Source organism: Mus caroli, unplaced genomic scaffold (genome assembly GCF_978045245.1).
Source record: "Mus caroli unplaced genomic scaffold, Mus_caroli_1 scaffold_8, whole genome shotgun sequence".
Taxonomy (NCBI): Eukaryota; Metazoa; Chordata; class Mammalia; order Rodentia; family Muridae; genus Mus; species Mus caroli.
In genome coordinates, this window is record NW_028227263.1 from 45,211,219 (window position 1) to 45,226,091 (window position 14,873).

Here is a 14,873-nt window from a genome sequence, read left to right on the forward strand (position 1 = left end):
CCCAGTAAAATTCCTGCTTACACAAAGGCCCACTGCTTTATCCTAGGTATCTGAAGGCCTAGCAGTCTCTTCTCTTTGGAGCAGGGACTCCTCACCACTTCCTTCATATCCTGTGCACCAGTTCTTTTCAGACTAACCACCTGAACAAGATTGCAAGGCTGGACCCCAGCCACTGGGAAAAAGACAGAGCTACCACCTTAACTAGACTAAAAACCAAATGCACTTCTTGTCTCAATGAGGTTGCTCTTCCAAGCACAGATGCTGTCAAGTTGTCATTGGAAAAATCTGTTTCGTGTGATTTATATCTCCTATAACTAAGTAATTATAGGGCCTTCTTTTTTTCTTGTTTGTCAAAATAAAGAACTATAATGATTATTTCTTAAAATGAAATTAACCAACTGCTAAAGCAAAGATGTAAATATATACATATATATATATGAGTGTATATACATATATGTGTATAATAAATATACATTATTTATTATTTACATATATTTATTATACACAAACACAACAAGCTAAATTTCATGTAAAAATACCCAGTGCTTCAGAAAAGTTTTTACATGGATCCAGCCCTTGCTTACTTGATGTACCCATGACCCTTCACTGACACGTGATACTTGTAGAGGTTTTTAACAATTAGAGCCAACATGATCAATATGGGCCTCTTAAGCCCTGATTTTCAGACAGCATAGCAACTTTAAGCTGTCAGTAAGCTCTCAAGTCTGTAAATCCAATATTTATCTCTTCTTTCCTTTTCAAAACTCAATTTAATTATCAAATATCCCTACTCTGCCAAGTTAAAATAGATAAAACCAGACAAAAGAAGAAAAACTGTGATCATCAGCACAGAATGCGCGGCGGTTAAGTGAATGCAGCACAGCCTGAGGACGAGTCCAGACCTTCTTTAAGAGAGAACAAAGCATGAACAAAGATAACATTTATTTACACAGCCATTTTCTTAGAAATGCTAAAATACTTACTTTGCTTCGATGTCAGCTTTCTCTCTTACTGCATGAGCCATCTGTTCAGTCTCAAAGTACTTCTTTTTGCCTTTCACTAAATCTTTCACAGTTTCCTGTAATTCTGTTTGGATCTTTGTCAACTGATCCACACACTGTAAAATACAAAAATGCAATTATTTAAAATTTTAGTTCTTAGGCTTACAGAAAATGAGTTCATCCTTAGGACTGTGCAATATGTCTTCAGGATGGAAAATCAGGAGAAAAATCAGCAGTTTATTGTTCTTCAGTTGCAAATTAAAATCTGGTGAACAGCTGGTACTCCCATCTCAAGCACTGTACCAACAGTGTTACAGTTTGCCTACCCATCATTTTTAGCAATAACCCCAATGCTGCTGCTGACATTAAGGAAAGACTGGGAAAAGTAACTATGAAAAGATGCATGCTACTGCAAATATCTTGATAATAAAAGCAAAAGAACAAATCAATTTTGTATTTCTTCACACTCTTAACAAAGTCTGCTTTAAGCATTAAGAAGACTGAAGTTAGGGGTAAGACAATTAGGAAGTCTACTCTGGGAGCTGCAGAGATGGCTCAGTGTACGACTCTTGTTTGTTTTCAGCACCTGAACTGTGTAACCACCTATGACTCCAGCTACAAGGAACCCAACACCCTTCAGGCTTCTGCAGACACTTGCTACACTCATGTGCACACACTGACATACATATACATGGTTGAACATAAAATATTTTTTTAAAAAAGTGAAGTCTACTATGAAAAGAACTTGTACCCATTTTTCTATAAATCTGTATAAATATTAAACTTGATTAATTTATAAATTACATCAAGTTAGAATTTAAGAAGGAGTGTATTCACATTCCTGTTTCTGCTATTTACTATCTAACTCTTTAAAATATTTTGGCTTTATTTTCAGCATTTATAAAATACAATATGTTCCTATGTATATTGTTATGAAAATCAGTTGAGAATATATTGGATATGGTGGCAGTTTAAAAATTCTAAGATGCTAGGAAATATGAGTCCTAATCGATTCTTTATATATGTCTATGTGGTGCTAGAGGAGTCCAAATTGAGGGCCTTGTAAACTGTGCATATACTTTACCAATGAGCTACTTTTATAATCATTTCAAGGATGTTAAGTACATCCTACTATAAAAAGAAAGATATGGGTAAGTAAAATGAATAGCAAAAATCTTTAGGTTACTATTATCCTTGTTTTGATTTATAAGCAAATGTCAGCATGTAATAAAAAATAACCAGGCCGGGCATGGTGGTGCACGCCTTTAATCCCTGCACTCGGGAGGCAGAGGCAGGCAGATTTCTGAGTTCGAGGCCAGCCTGGTTTACAAAGTGAGTTCCAGGACAGCCAGGGCTATACAGAGAAACTCTGTCTCGAAAAACAAAACAAAACAAAACAACAACAACAAAATCAAACAAACAAAATAACCGGGCATGGCGGTGCACGTCTTTAATCCCAGCATTTAAGAGAAAGAAGCAGGTAGATCTCTGTGAGTTCAAGGTCAGCCTGGTCTACAAAGTGAGTTCCAAGACAGTCAAAGCTACATAGAGAAACCCTGTCTTGGAAAATGAACAAACAAAAAACCAAAAACTAAATCAAATCAAAACAAAAACATCTGGGTGGGATATGGTGGCACATGCCTATAATACCAGCAGACAGAAGAAGGGTCAGGAGTTCAAACTGAGCCTCAGCTATACTGAGTCTCCTGTCAGCCTGGACTGTCTCAACAAAACAAAACACCAGCAACAACAATAACACAAAAAGGGTATGGTTTTATCGTCAAGATAGTATCTTTTTTGTTTTTGTTTTTCAAGACAGGGTTTCTTTGTGTAGCACTGGCTGTGGTGTAACGAATTCTATAGACCAGGCTGGCCTTAAACTCAAAAATCTGCCTGCCTCTGCCTTCTGCCTGGCTATAATTTCTGTATATATCTTATTATGTATATATCTGTATATATGTTTCTATATGTATACATATTCACAGAAACTTAATAATTACAGTATGTCTTCTTTATCACTAAGAATTATTTTTTAAATCAGACAAAAGAGAAAAATTTAATAAGTACGTGAACTTAAGTTTTTTATATTAGATATATATTTTTATTTTTATTTTATGCATGTCTATATGTATGTGCACCTTATAAATGCTTGCTGTCTGTGAAGGTCATAAGAGGATATCAGATCTCTAGGAATTGGAAGTTATGGATGGTTGTGAACCACTACATCAGGTTTACATAGTGAATCAAATCCAGATCCTCTCCAAGAGCAACAAGTATTCTTAATCACTGAGCAAAATCTCCAGACCCCAGAATATGAACTTTAAAACACCACAGATAAGCTGGGGCATGTTGCATGCCTGTAATCTCTGCAACTGGAGGCTGAGACAGACAACTGCCACAAAATCAAGGCTAGCTTGGTCAATTGTAAGTTACAAGCCAGCTAGAGGTATACAGTGAGATTTTTGTCTCAAACCAAAAGATAAACATAAATTTTAACATTTTGTAGAGACCAGAGGGTCAGAGCAGCCACATGCTCTGAAAGGACAAAGGGTGCAATTCAAGCTTTGTCAGCACGGGAAGCTGGGAAGCATCCACAGGAGTAAGTGAAATGAACTACACCTGGATAAGTCCCAACCCAGTCCCCAATGGGACAAGGAACAGAAGTTTGTCTCCCTGTCAAACTCCATTCTCTCTGGCAGAGACATCACAGATCCTCCAAAGTTTTTATTCATAATATCCAGTATACAGTAGACCCAAATTACTGAGCCTGATTCCTGGGTTTCACATGATGGAAATCAAGAAAAGATGTCCAGTAGTAAAAAGTGGCTAGAATGTTCATACAGTAGAATTATGAGTAATATATTTAGTCAAATAAACTTGGTTATGGCTCAATTGTAGAAAGATTTCCTAGCACACACATGTCCCTGTGTTCACTCTGTGGTACTTACACAGGAGTACGTGAAATAAACCAAGCCTGAAAAAGTCCCAACCCAGACCCCAATGGGACAAGGAACAGAATTTTGTCTGCCTGTCAAACTCTATTCTCTTTGGCAGAGACATCCCAGACCCTCCAAAGGTAATTCACAGGACAGGGATTTGTCAATCTCATCAAATATTCCCTGCCTGGGAATGTTGTTTAGATTCAGGTCTCAGACTATTCCAATAATTGAAGAGAAAATAATCAAAAGTAATTATATTCTTTTAAAACATTATATTATTGAGAAAAGATGGAACTTGTCGGTAACTGAGTTAGACTTGGCAAACATACTAGCACCTGCAAATGCAGTATTTCCTGCACAATAGGACATTATAATAAATTCTCTTCTTCTGCCTTCCAGTACCCCTTCTATAGAATCACATACTTTCCTTCCCCCAACCCCTAAACACACACAAACACATATACCATACTTTTCTCTAACTAGAATCATTGGCAGTAGTCATATGCTATGTCCACCATGTTTCCTCTAAAATTGATCATCTTTGGCAAAGACAAGCCACAGGTATTCTTACACAAATGTATTTAAGCCAAATGATATTAGATGAGTGTTCTAGAAAAATTAAAACTTTACATGGACACATATAAATATTTAATATTGACTCTGGGCTACTGAAATAATTTTTGGCATACAGAATGAGGCTTTTTTTTTTTAATTTCTGAAAATCCAAATAAAATAGAAACCAAACACTGTATGATCCCTGAAATGCTATCTCCTTAAGTAATTACTTATTTTTTGAAGTAGTAATTTCTTTTTATTTTTTTAAATTTTTAATATTTTTATTACATATTTTCCTCAATTACATTTCCAATGCTATCCCAAAAGTCCCCCATAGCGCCCCCCACTTCCCTACCCACCCATCCCCATTCTTTTGGCCCTGGCATTCCCCTATATTGGGGCATATAAAGTTTGCAAGTCCAATGGGCCTCTCTTTCCATTGATACATATGCAGCTAGAGACAAGAGCTCCGGGGTTCTGGTTAGTACATCATGTTGTTCCGACAATAGGGTTGCAGATCCCTTTAGCTCCTTGGGTACTTCCTCTAGTTTCTCCATTGGGAACCCTGTGATACATCCAATAGCTGACTGTGAACATCCACTCCTGTGTTTGCTAGGCCCCGGCATCGTCTCACAAGAGACAGCTATATTTGGGTCCTTTCAGCAAAATCTTGCTAGTGTATGCAATGGTGTCAGCGTTTAGAAGCTGCTTATGGGAAGGATCCCTGGATACGGCAGTCTCTAAATGGTCCATCCTTTCATCACAGCTACGAACTTTGTCTCTGTAACTCCTTCCCTGGGTGTTTTGTTCCCAATTCTAAGAAGGGGCACAGTGTCCACACTTTGGTCTTCATTCTTCTTGAGTTTCATGCGTTTAGCAAATTGTATCTTATATCTTGGGTATCCTAAGTTTTGGGCTAATATCCACTTATCAGTGAATACATATTGTGTGAGTTCTTTTGTGATTGTGTTACTTCACTCAAGATGATGCCCTCCAGGTCCATCCATTTGGCTAGGAATTTCAAAAATTCATTCTTTTTAATAGCTGAGTAGTACTCCATTGTGTAAATGTACCATAATTTCTGTATCCATTCCTCTGTTGAGGGACATCTGGGTTCTTTCCAGCTTCTGGCTATTATAAATAGGGCTGCTATGAACATAGTGGAGCATGTGTCCTTTTTACCGGTTGGGACATCTTCTGGATATATGCCCAGGAGAGGTATTGCTGGATCCTCCAGTAGTACTAGGTCCAATTTTCTGAGGAACCGCCAGACTGATTTCGAGAGTGGTTGTACAAGCTTGCAATCCCACCAACAATGGAGGAGTGTTCCTCTTTCTCCACATCCTCGCCAGCATCTGCTGTCACCTGAATTTTTGATCTTAGCCATTCTGACTGGTGTGAGGTGGAATCTCAGGGTTGTTTTGATTTGCATTTCCCTGATGATTAAGGATGTTGAACATTTTTTCAGGTGCTTCTCTGCCATTCAGTATTCCTCAGGTGAGAATTCTTTGTTCAGTTCTGAGCCCCATTTTTTAATGGGGTTATTTGACTTTCTGGAGTCCACCTTCTTGAGTTCTTTATATATATTGGATATTAGTCCCTTATCTGATTTAGGATAGGTGAAGATCCTTTCCCAATCTGTTGGTGGTTTTTTTGTCTTATTGATGGTATCTTTAGCCTTGCAGAAGCTTTGCAGTTTCATGAGGTCCCACTTGTCAATTCTCGATCTTACAGCACAAGCCATTACTGTTCTATTCAGGAATTTTTCCCCTGTGCCCATATCTTCAAGGCTTTTCCCCACTTTCTCCTCTATAAGTTTCAGAGTCTCTGGTTTTATGTGTAGTTCCTTGATCCACTTAGACTTGACCTTAGTACAAGGAGATAGGAATGGATCGATTCGCATTCTTCTACATGTTAACAACCAGTTGTGCCAGCACCATTTGTTGAAAATGCTGTCTTTCTTCCACTGGATGTTTTTAGCTCCCTTGTCGAAGATCAAGTGACCGTAGGTGTGTGGGTTCATTTCTGGGTCTTCAATTCTATTCCATTGGTCTATTTGTTTGTCACTATACCAGTACCATGCAGTTTTTATCACAATTGCTCTGTAGTAAAGCTTTAGGTCCGGCATGGTGATTCCACCAGAGGTTCTTTTATCCTTGAGAAGAGTTTTTGCTATCCTAGGTTTTTTGTTATTCCAGATGAATTTGCAGATTGCACTTTCTAATTCGTTGAAGAATTGATTTGGAATTTTGATGGGGATTGCATTGAATCTGTAGATTGCTTTTGGCAAGATAGCCATTTTTACAATGTTGATCCTGCCAATCCATGAGCATGGGAGATCTTTCCATCTTCTGAGATCTTCTATAATTTCTTTCTTCAGAGACTTGAAGTTTTTATTATACAGATCTTTCACTTCCTTAGTTAGAGTCACGCCAAGATATTTTATATTATTTGTGACTATTGAGAAGGGTGTTGTTTCCCTAATTTCTTTCTCAGCCTGTTTATTCTTTGTGTAGAGAAAGGCCATTGATTTGTTTGAGTTAATTTTATATCCAGCTACTTCACCGAAGCTGTTTATCAGGCTTAGGAGTTCTCTGGTGGAATTTTTAGGGTCACTTATATATACTATCATATCATCTGCAAAGAGTGATATTTTGACTTCATCTTTTCCAATTTGTATCCCTTTGATCTCCTTTTGTTGTCGAATTGCTCTGGCTAGGACTTCAAGTACAATGTTGAATAGGTATGGAGAAAGTGGACAGCCTTGTCTAGTCCCTGATTTTAGAGGGATTGCTTCAAGCTTCTCACCATTTACTTTGATGTTGGCTACTGGTTTGCTGAAGATTGCTTTTATCATGTTTAGGTATGGGCCTTGAATTCCTGATCTTTCCAAGACTTTTATCATGAATGGGTGTTGGATCTTGTCAAATGCTTTTTCCGCATCTAAGGAGATGACCATGTGGTTTTTGTCTTTGAGTTTGTTTATATACTGGATTACATTGATGGATTTCCGTATATTGAACCATCCCTGCATCCCTGGGATGAAACCTACTTGGTCAGGATGGATGATTGTTTTGATGTGTTCTTGGATTCGGTTAGCAAGAACTTTATTGAGGATTTTTGCATCAATATTCATAAGGGATATTGGTCTGAAGTTTTCTATCTTTGTTGGGTCTTTATGTGGTTTAGGTATCAGAGTAATTGTGGCTTCATAGAATGAGTTGGGTAGAGTACCTTCTGTTTCTATTTTGTGGAATAGTTTGTGAAGAACTGGGATTAGATCTTCTTTGAAGGTCTGATAGAACTCTGAACTAAACCCATCTGGTCCTGGGCTTTTTTTAGTTGGGAGACTATTAATGACTGCTTCTATTTCTTTGGGGGATATAGGGCTGTTTAGATCATTAACCTGATCTTGATTCAACTTTGGTACCTGGTATCTGTCTAGGAACTTCTCCATTTCATCCAGGTTCTCCAGTTTTGTTGAGTATAGCCTTTGGTAGAAGGATCTGATGGTGTTTTGGATGTCTTCAGGATCTGTTGTTATGTCTCCTTTTTCATTTCTGATTTTGTTAATTAGGATGCTTTCCCTGTGCCCTCTAGTGAGTCTGGCTAAGGGTTTATCTATCTTGTTGATTTTCTCAAAGAACCAGCTCCTTGATTCGTTGATTCTTTGAATAGTTTTTCTTGTTTCCACTTGGTTGATTTCACCCCTGAGTTTGATTATTTCCTGCCGTCTACTCCTCTTGGGCGAATTTGCTTCCTTTTGTTCTAGTGCTTTTAGGTATGTTGTCAAGCTGCTAATGTGTGCTCTCTCTAGTTTCCTTTTGGAGGCACTCAGAGCTATGAGTTTTCCTCTTAGAAATGCTTTCATTGCGTCCCATAAGTTTGGGTATGTTGTGGCTTCATTTTCATTGAACTCTAAAAAGTCCTTAATTTCTTTCTTTATTCCTTCCTTGACCAAGGTATCATTGAGAAGAGTGTTGTTCAGTTTCCACGTGAAGGTTGGCTTTCTATTATTTATTTTGTTATTGAAGATCAGCCTTAGTCCATGGTGATCTGATAGGATGCATGGGACAATTTCAATACTTTTGTATCTGTTGAGGCCTGTTTTGTGACCAATTATGTGGTCAGTTTTGGAGAAGGTACCATGAGGTGCTGAAAAGAAGGTATATCCTTTTGTTTTAGGATAGAATGTTCTGTAGATATCTGCCAGATCCATTTGATTCATAATTTCTCTTAGTTTCACTGTGTCCCTGTTTAGTTTCTGTTTCCATGATCTGTCCATTGGTGAAAGTGGTGTGTTGAAGTCTCCCACTATTATTGTATGAGGTGCAATGTGTGCTTTGAGATTTACTAAAGTTTCTTTAATGAATGTGGCTGCCTTTGTATTTGGAGCATAGATATTCAGGATTGATAGTTCCTCTTGGAGGATTTTACCTTTTATGAGTATGAAGTGTCCCTCCCTGTCTTTTTTAATGACTTTGGGTTCGAAGTCAATCTTATCAGATATTAGAATGGCTACTCCAGCTTGTTTCTTCAGACCATTTGCTTGGAAAATTGTTTTCCAGCCTTTCATTCTGAGGTAGTGTCTATCTTTTTCTCTGAGATGAGTTTCCTGTAAGCAGCAAAATGTTGGGTCTTGTTTGTGTAGCCAGTTTGTTAGTCTATGTCTTTTTATCGGGGAGTTGAGTCCATTGATATTAAGAGATATTAAGGAAAAGTAATTGTTGTTTCCTGTTATTTTTGTTGTTAAAGTTGGCATTCTGTTCTTGTGGCTGTCTTCTCTTAGGTTTGTTGAGGGATTACCTTCTTGTTGTTTCTAGGGCATGGTTCCTGTCCTTGTATTGGTTTTTTTATGTTATTATCCTTTGAAGGGCTGGATTCGTGGAGAGATAATGTGTGAATTTGGTTTTGTCGTGGAATACTTTGGTTTCTCCATCTATGTTAATTGAGAGTTTGGCTGGGTATAGTAGCCTGGGCTGGAATTTGTGTTCTTTTAGTGTCTGTATAACATCCGTCCAGGATCTTCTGGCTTTCATAGTCTCTGGTGAAAAATCTGGTGTAATTCTGATAGGCTTGCCTTTATATGTTACTTGGCCTTTTTCTCTTACTGCTTTTAGTATTCTATCTTTATTTAGAGCATTTGTTGTTCTGATTATTATGTGTCGGGAGGTATTTCTTTTCTGGTCCAGTCTATTTGGAGTTCTGTAGGCTTCTTGTATGTTCATGGGCATCTCTTTCTTTAGATTTGGGAAGTTTTCTTCTATAATTTTGTTGAAGATGTTTGCTGGTCCTTTGAGTTGAAAATCTTCATTCTCATCCACTCCTATTATCCGTAGGTTTGGTCTTCTCATTGTGTCCTGTATTTCTTGGATGTTTTGAGTTAGGATCTTTTTGCATTTTACATTTTCCTTGATTGTTGTGCCGATGTTCTCTATGGAATCTTCTGCACCTGAGATTCTCTCTTCCATCTCTTGTATTCTGTTGCTGATGCTGGTATCTATGGTTCCAGATTTCTTTCCTAGGGTTTCTATCTCCAGTGTTGCCTCATTTTGGGTTTTCTTTATTGTGTCTACTTCCCTTTTTAGGTCTAGTATGGTTTTGTTCATTTCCATCATCTGTTTGGATGTGTTTTCCTGTTTTTCATTAAGGACTTCTACCTGTTTGATTAGGTTATCCTGTTTTTCTTTAAGGATTTCTAACTCTTTAGCAGTGTTCTCCTGCAATTCTTTAAGGGATTTTTGTGCTTCCTCTTTAATGTCTTCTACCTGTTTAGCAGTGTTCTCCTGTATTTCTTTAAGTGTGTTATTAAAGTCCTTCTTGAAGTCCTCTACCATCATCAGCAGATATGCTTTTAGATCCATGTCTAGCTTTTCCGGTGTGTTGGGGTGCCCTGGACTGGGCGAAGTGGGAGTGCTGGTTTCTGATGATGGTGAGTGGTCTTGGTTTCTGTTAGTAAGATTATTACGTTTACCTTTCGCCATCTGGTAATCTCTGGGGTTAGTTGTTGTCGTTGTCACTGTTTAAAGATTGGAGCAGAAGCTGTGTTCCACTCACCAGCAGTCTCAAAATCCTGTGGCGGGGGTCGTGGGTAGCTGGCGGGTGTCAGCCGACCCTGCGCTCTAGCAACCCGGTGCTGGTCCGGCTAGATGAGGCCTGTGGCCCTACTCAGGCCGGTTTCTGCTTCCCTAACTAATGCAGTCTCAGGTCCCGCGCGCAATTGGATTGGAGCAAAAGCTGTGTTCCACTCACCAGAAGTCTTAAGATCCTGTGGTGGGTGTTGTGGGTAGCTGGCGAGTGTCAGCCGACCCTGCGCCCTAGCTACCCTGGTGCTTTTCTGAAGTAGTAATTTCTAATAAAGAATGTTATCAGGTATTAGGGTAACCTAATTTACATAAAAAGACACACTTTAAACATCTAATTCCCACCCCCATCCATCTAATGCAATTTTATTTCAAGTTAAAAGAAATTAAACTAGCCAGAATGAGAAAATGTGGGAGGCTTTGGTATCTCAGGGAAAATGGACCTAAGTGTATCAAGGATGTGGGCTTTGTGGGAAGGCAATATGGGCTACATCTCAGTATTTCCAGATGTTAAATACATGACTTCAGGGCTTTTAATTCCATTAATCTTACTTCCTCATTAATAATACAGAGGTTAAAATAATATAACTACCCAACAGGTGACATTTACAAACCAAAGAGCAACAAAGCACAACTCTGGCACATAGTAGTTAATATATTAACATTTCCTTTAACAGCAAACTTTCATAAAAATGGCATTCAACAATGACTTTTTCCTATCAATTTTTAATTGAATCAAAGAAACAAGTTCTTTGAAAATATTTACTTATGCATATATAATTAATCTTTTTTTCTGAAACAAAGTATTTTCCATATTTGATAGCTCAGTCTTCAACTGGCTTTGTAATTTAGACAGGCCTCAAATTTGCAATGTCCCTGTTTTGGCCTCCTGAATAGTAGTTATGTATCACAATATCCAGCTACTCTTAGACTAGTCACTGGTCTTTTTTAGAGGCAACATGTGAGATAGAATCTTATTATGTAGCTCTGGCTGGCCTGGAACTCACTATGTATACCAGGCTGGTCTGAAACTGGTAAAGATCCATGTGCCTATGTATCTCAATGCTGGGTTTAAAGGTGTGTACCACCATTCTGGATTTACTAACTTTCAAAAATTAAAATTACTAGTATATTAGGCAAAATGTGTCAATTTCTTTTGAATTTCCCAAAATGGCCCAACTTGAAATTAAGACTAATTAATGAAACTTTTTCAAGACTTAATGGGATAAAAATGTAAATACTTTAACACACATCAAACCATACTGTAAAACTATGTATATTTACTTGAGCTATTTAAATGTTCTTACTCTATAAGCCTATCTGGCCTAGAACTTGCTACATAGACTAGGTTGGCCTTGAGCTCACAATGATCTGTTCAGTCTCTTTCCAAAGTGCTGGAATTTAAAGTGTGCACCACCAACCCCAGTATAAGTGGTGCCTGGCATAAGTCTTATTCCCAAGAAGTATTTATTGAGCATTCTAAATTTCTACAAATTTAGATTATACTCAACTTTATCAGCTAACAAAATGTTTCAGTTAAAAAGCACGTGGATCTGGGCAGTGGTGGCGCACACCTTTAATCCCAGCACTAGGTAGGCAGAGGCAGGTAGACTTCTGTGATTGTGAGGCCCTGGTCTATAGAGCAATTTCCAAAATGGCCAGAGCTAAACCAAAAAACCCTGTCTCAAAAAGATAAAATAAAACAAACAAAAAAGGCACATGTTGAAAAATCCTGGTAAAATGCTACCCAGGAACATTTGTGAATATGTTTAAAAGTCCTAAATTTTAAATGCAATTTAGCATAATCTTACTGATTATAAATATTATAATACATATAACAGAATAAAGAAAATAGAAACAATACCCGTTTTAGTTGCTGTTCTTTTAAGCTTCTTACTGCTCTTGCAGGTTCAGAAATGAAGTTTTTATAGTTTTCACATATATTGATCCGAGACTGGGCTACCTGCATTGTTCCCTCGAGAAAAGATTTCCAAACAGGATACATACTCCTAAATTCAAAGAGGGATAGACAAGTATTAGGCAGGGAAGAATAAGGGATTTTAGTTGTAGTAAGGGATTTTGGTTGTCTGTTGTTAATAGTGAAGTAGAACAGCAACATTACAGTTTGAGACAAAATGAAACTATAAAATGAGTGAGTGATGTGGACTTTCAATGTCATGAACAAATATTCCTTCATTGTGGATAATTTCCTATTTTACAGATGAGGTGAGTAAGGCTCAGACTTAGAGGGTAGCTAGGTCGCTCAAGAATGTGCCAGCACTGAAATGAAGATGAAGGCTGGACACCTCTAAAGCACATTCTCCTTCAACTACACTGCCTATTCAGCTAGAAAAACTGTGCAGACCACTATGTGCCTGAGACACCTCTTTTGTCTCAGAAAGAAGCCAGTGGCAGTGCTCTGCATCTGTCTCTGCTGTGACATGCCTGGCCAGCATCACACAGTGCTCTGAAGTTGCTCTAAGCAAATCTCATACCCTGCCTGATACTGTGCTGAGAACCTCTTGGTCAATCTAGTCATCTAGTCAATCTAGTCATCTTTTACTTTTTTTTTTTTTAGCCAACTTCTGTTTCAAACCATTTTTTCTCTAATTTACCAAAAGCTTTAATCAGTTCTAGAGTTTTCTTCCATTATAAGCATATTTTATAACTTATAAAAATAAATGGCACTTCATTTTTAAATGACATACACTAAAACTGATAGATTTAATTTTACTTTCTGAATTTCCCTCATATTTAAAATAATTTTTCTATGATAATGACAGGATTATACAATATATATAAGATATAAACAGATGATAGTATTGAGACAGAGAAAGAAAAAACCCAAGCTAGTTTGAGGTCATTCTGGTCTAGACAGCAAATTCCTAGTCAGCCATAGCCACATGAGACACTGTCTCAAAAAGCCAAGCCAATCTAAAACAAACCAAGAACAAACCAAAAACTTGATAAACAATGATCTTCAACCAATGAGTCTTAGGTATTACTCCATATAGTATATTCACCTGGTTTCGATATGAGCATATACTTGCTTCTTTGTAAGATTCACTGTATTGCATAAGCATAAAATCATGAATGGAGTTAATACAGCAGTCTTCCATGGCCTCCCTGCCTGACAATTGATAGGACTCATAAACTACCATACAGTCAAATAACAGATTTTTTTCCTCAACATTGAGGAAAAAAAAAATTCAGGGTTTCTCTGTGTAGTTCTGGCTGTCCTGGAACTTGCTCTGGAGACTAGGCTGAACTTAAATGCAGAAATCCACCAGCTACTGTCTCCCAAGAGCTGGAATTAAAGGTGTGTGCCACCACCTTCCAGCTAAAAACAAGTATTTGTATAAAACTGCTTAATTATAGAAAATTAATTTTCCTATGAAGTGACAACTCCATGAAAGAAGCAGAGTGATGTGCTTGTGGACAACTGTGTTGCAAACAGAATAGTATGTATTAGATTTAAAAAGGAATTCATGAATGAATATATACACATTTCATATGAAATGCACAATAAAGACAGGTGTTCTCACTAAAAAACATGCTTTGAAATTACTAGATTTCTAGTAGCAATCATACCCTGGACAATGAAGTTCCTTCTATGAAAGTCATAGAATTTAGATACCAGCCAGACACTTGGGCTTAAGTTCTAGATCTGTTTGTTTGATATTTTGAAACAGGGTCTCATTCTGTAACCCTAACTAGCCCAAAATTCACTATGAAGCTCAACCCAACCTCACACTTGCCACAGTACTCTGGCCTTAGCCTCTCAGAGTGTTGGGAATTACAAGGATGCACCAACATGCCTGGCTCAAGTAATGTAACCATGTAGCATTGTTGGGGAATGTTTTTGTGCACGTCTTCAAATGTTGATTTTTGTACCCAGAGACCTGAGTGCAGTCCATATTTTATTGTCGTTATTGTGAAGGATTTCCTGACTCAGTATCTTGTAAAATACTGTTCTCCATCATCTCCTGATTGGTCAACAAAAAGCTGATCAGCTTATTAGCTGGGCAGTAGAGTAGAAGGCACAACTTCCATGCCTTGAGGGAGACAAAGAGGGTATCGGATAGGTTCAGGCGTTGCTATAAGGATGAAGGAGGAGGTTGGGGGAGACCAAGATGGCAGGTAATAGGACAGATGGCTGCAGAGTTGGCTGGGAAGCAGGCCAGGCCAGCATAGTCAGGTTAGAATAATTCAGAACCTGTCCAGCTTAGTGCCTGACGCTTTTAAAAAAGATACTAGGTCTCTGTATCACTTATCTTGGAGATATAAGGGGCAAT

At 37.9% G+C, this 14,873-nt stretch overlaps 1 protein-coding gene across 2 annotated transcripts in view; it reads right to left on the minus strand.

The window, feature by feature from the left end:
- The window catches only part of Fchsd2 (FCH and double SH3 domains 2), a 186,127-nt gene that overhangs the window by 95,015 nt on the left and 76,239 nt on the right, over positions 1 to 14,873 (minus strand). For both annotated transcript variants that reach the window (XM_021167292.3, XM_021167291.3), the window contains exons 5-6: positions 12,443 to 12,587; positions 984 to 1,117 (exon numbers count right to left, since the gene is read on the minus strand). In XM_021167292.3, the coding sequence (XP_021022951.1) occupies positions 984 to 1,117; positions 12,443 to 12,587 (279 nt within the window). The remainder of the gene's footprint in view (positions 1 to 983; positions 1,118 to 12,442; positions 12,588 to 14,873) is intronic.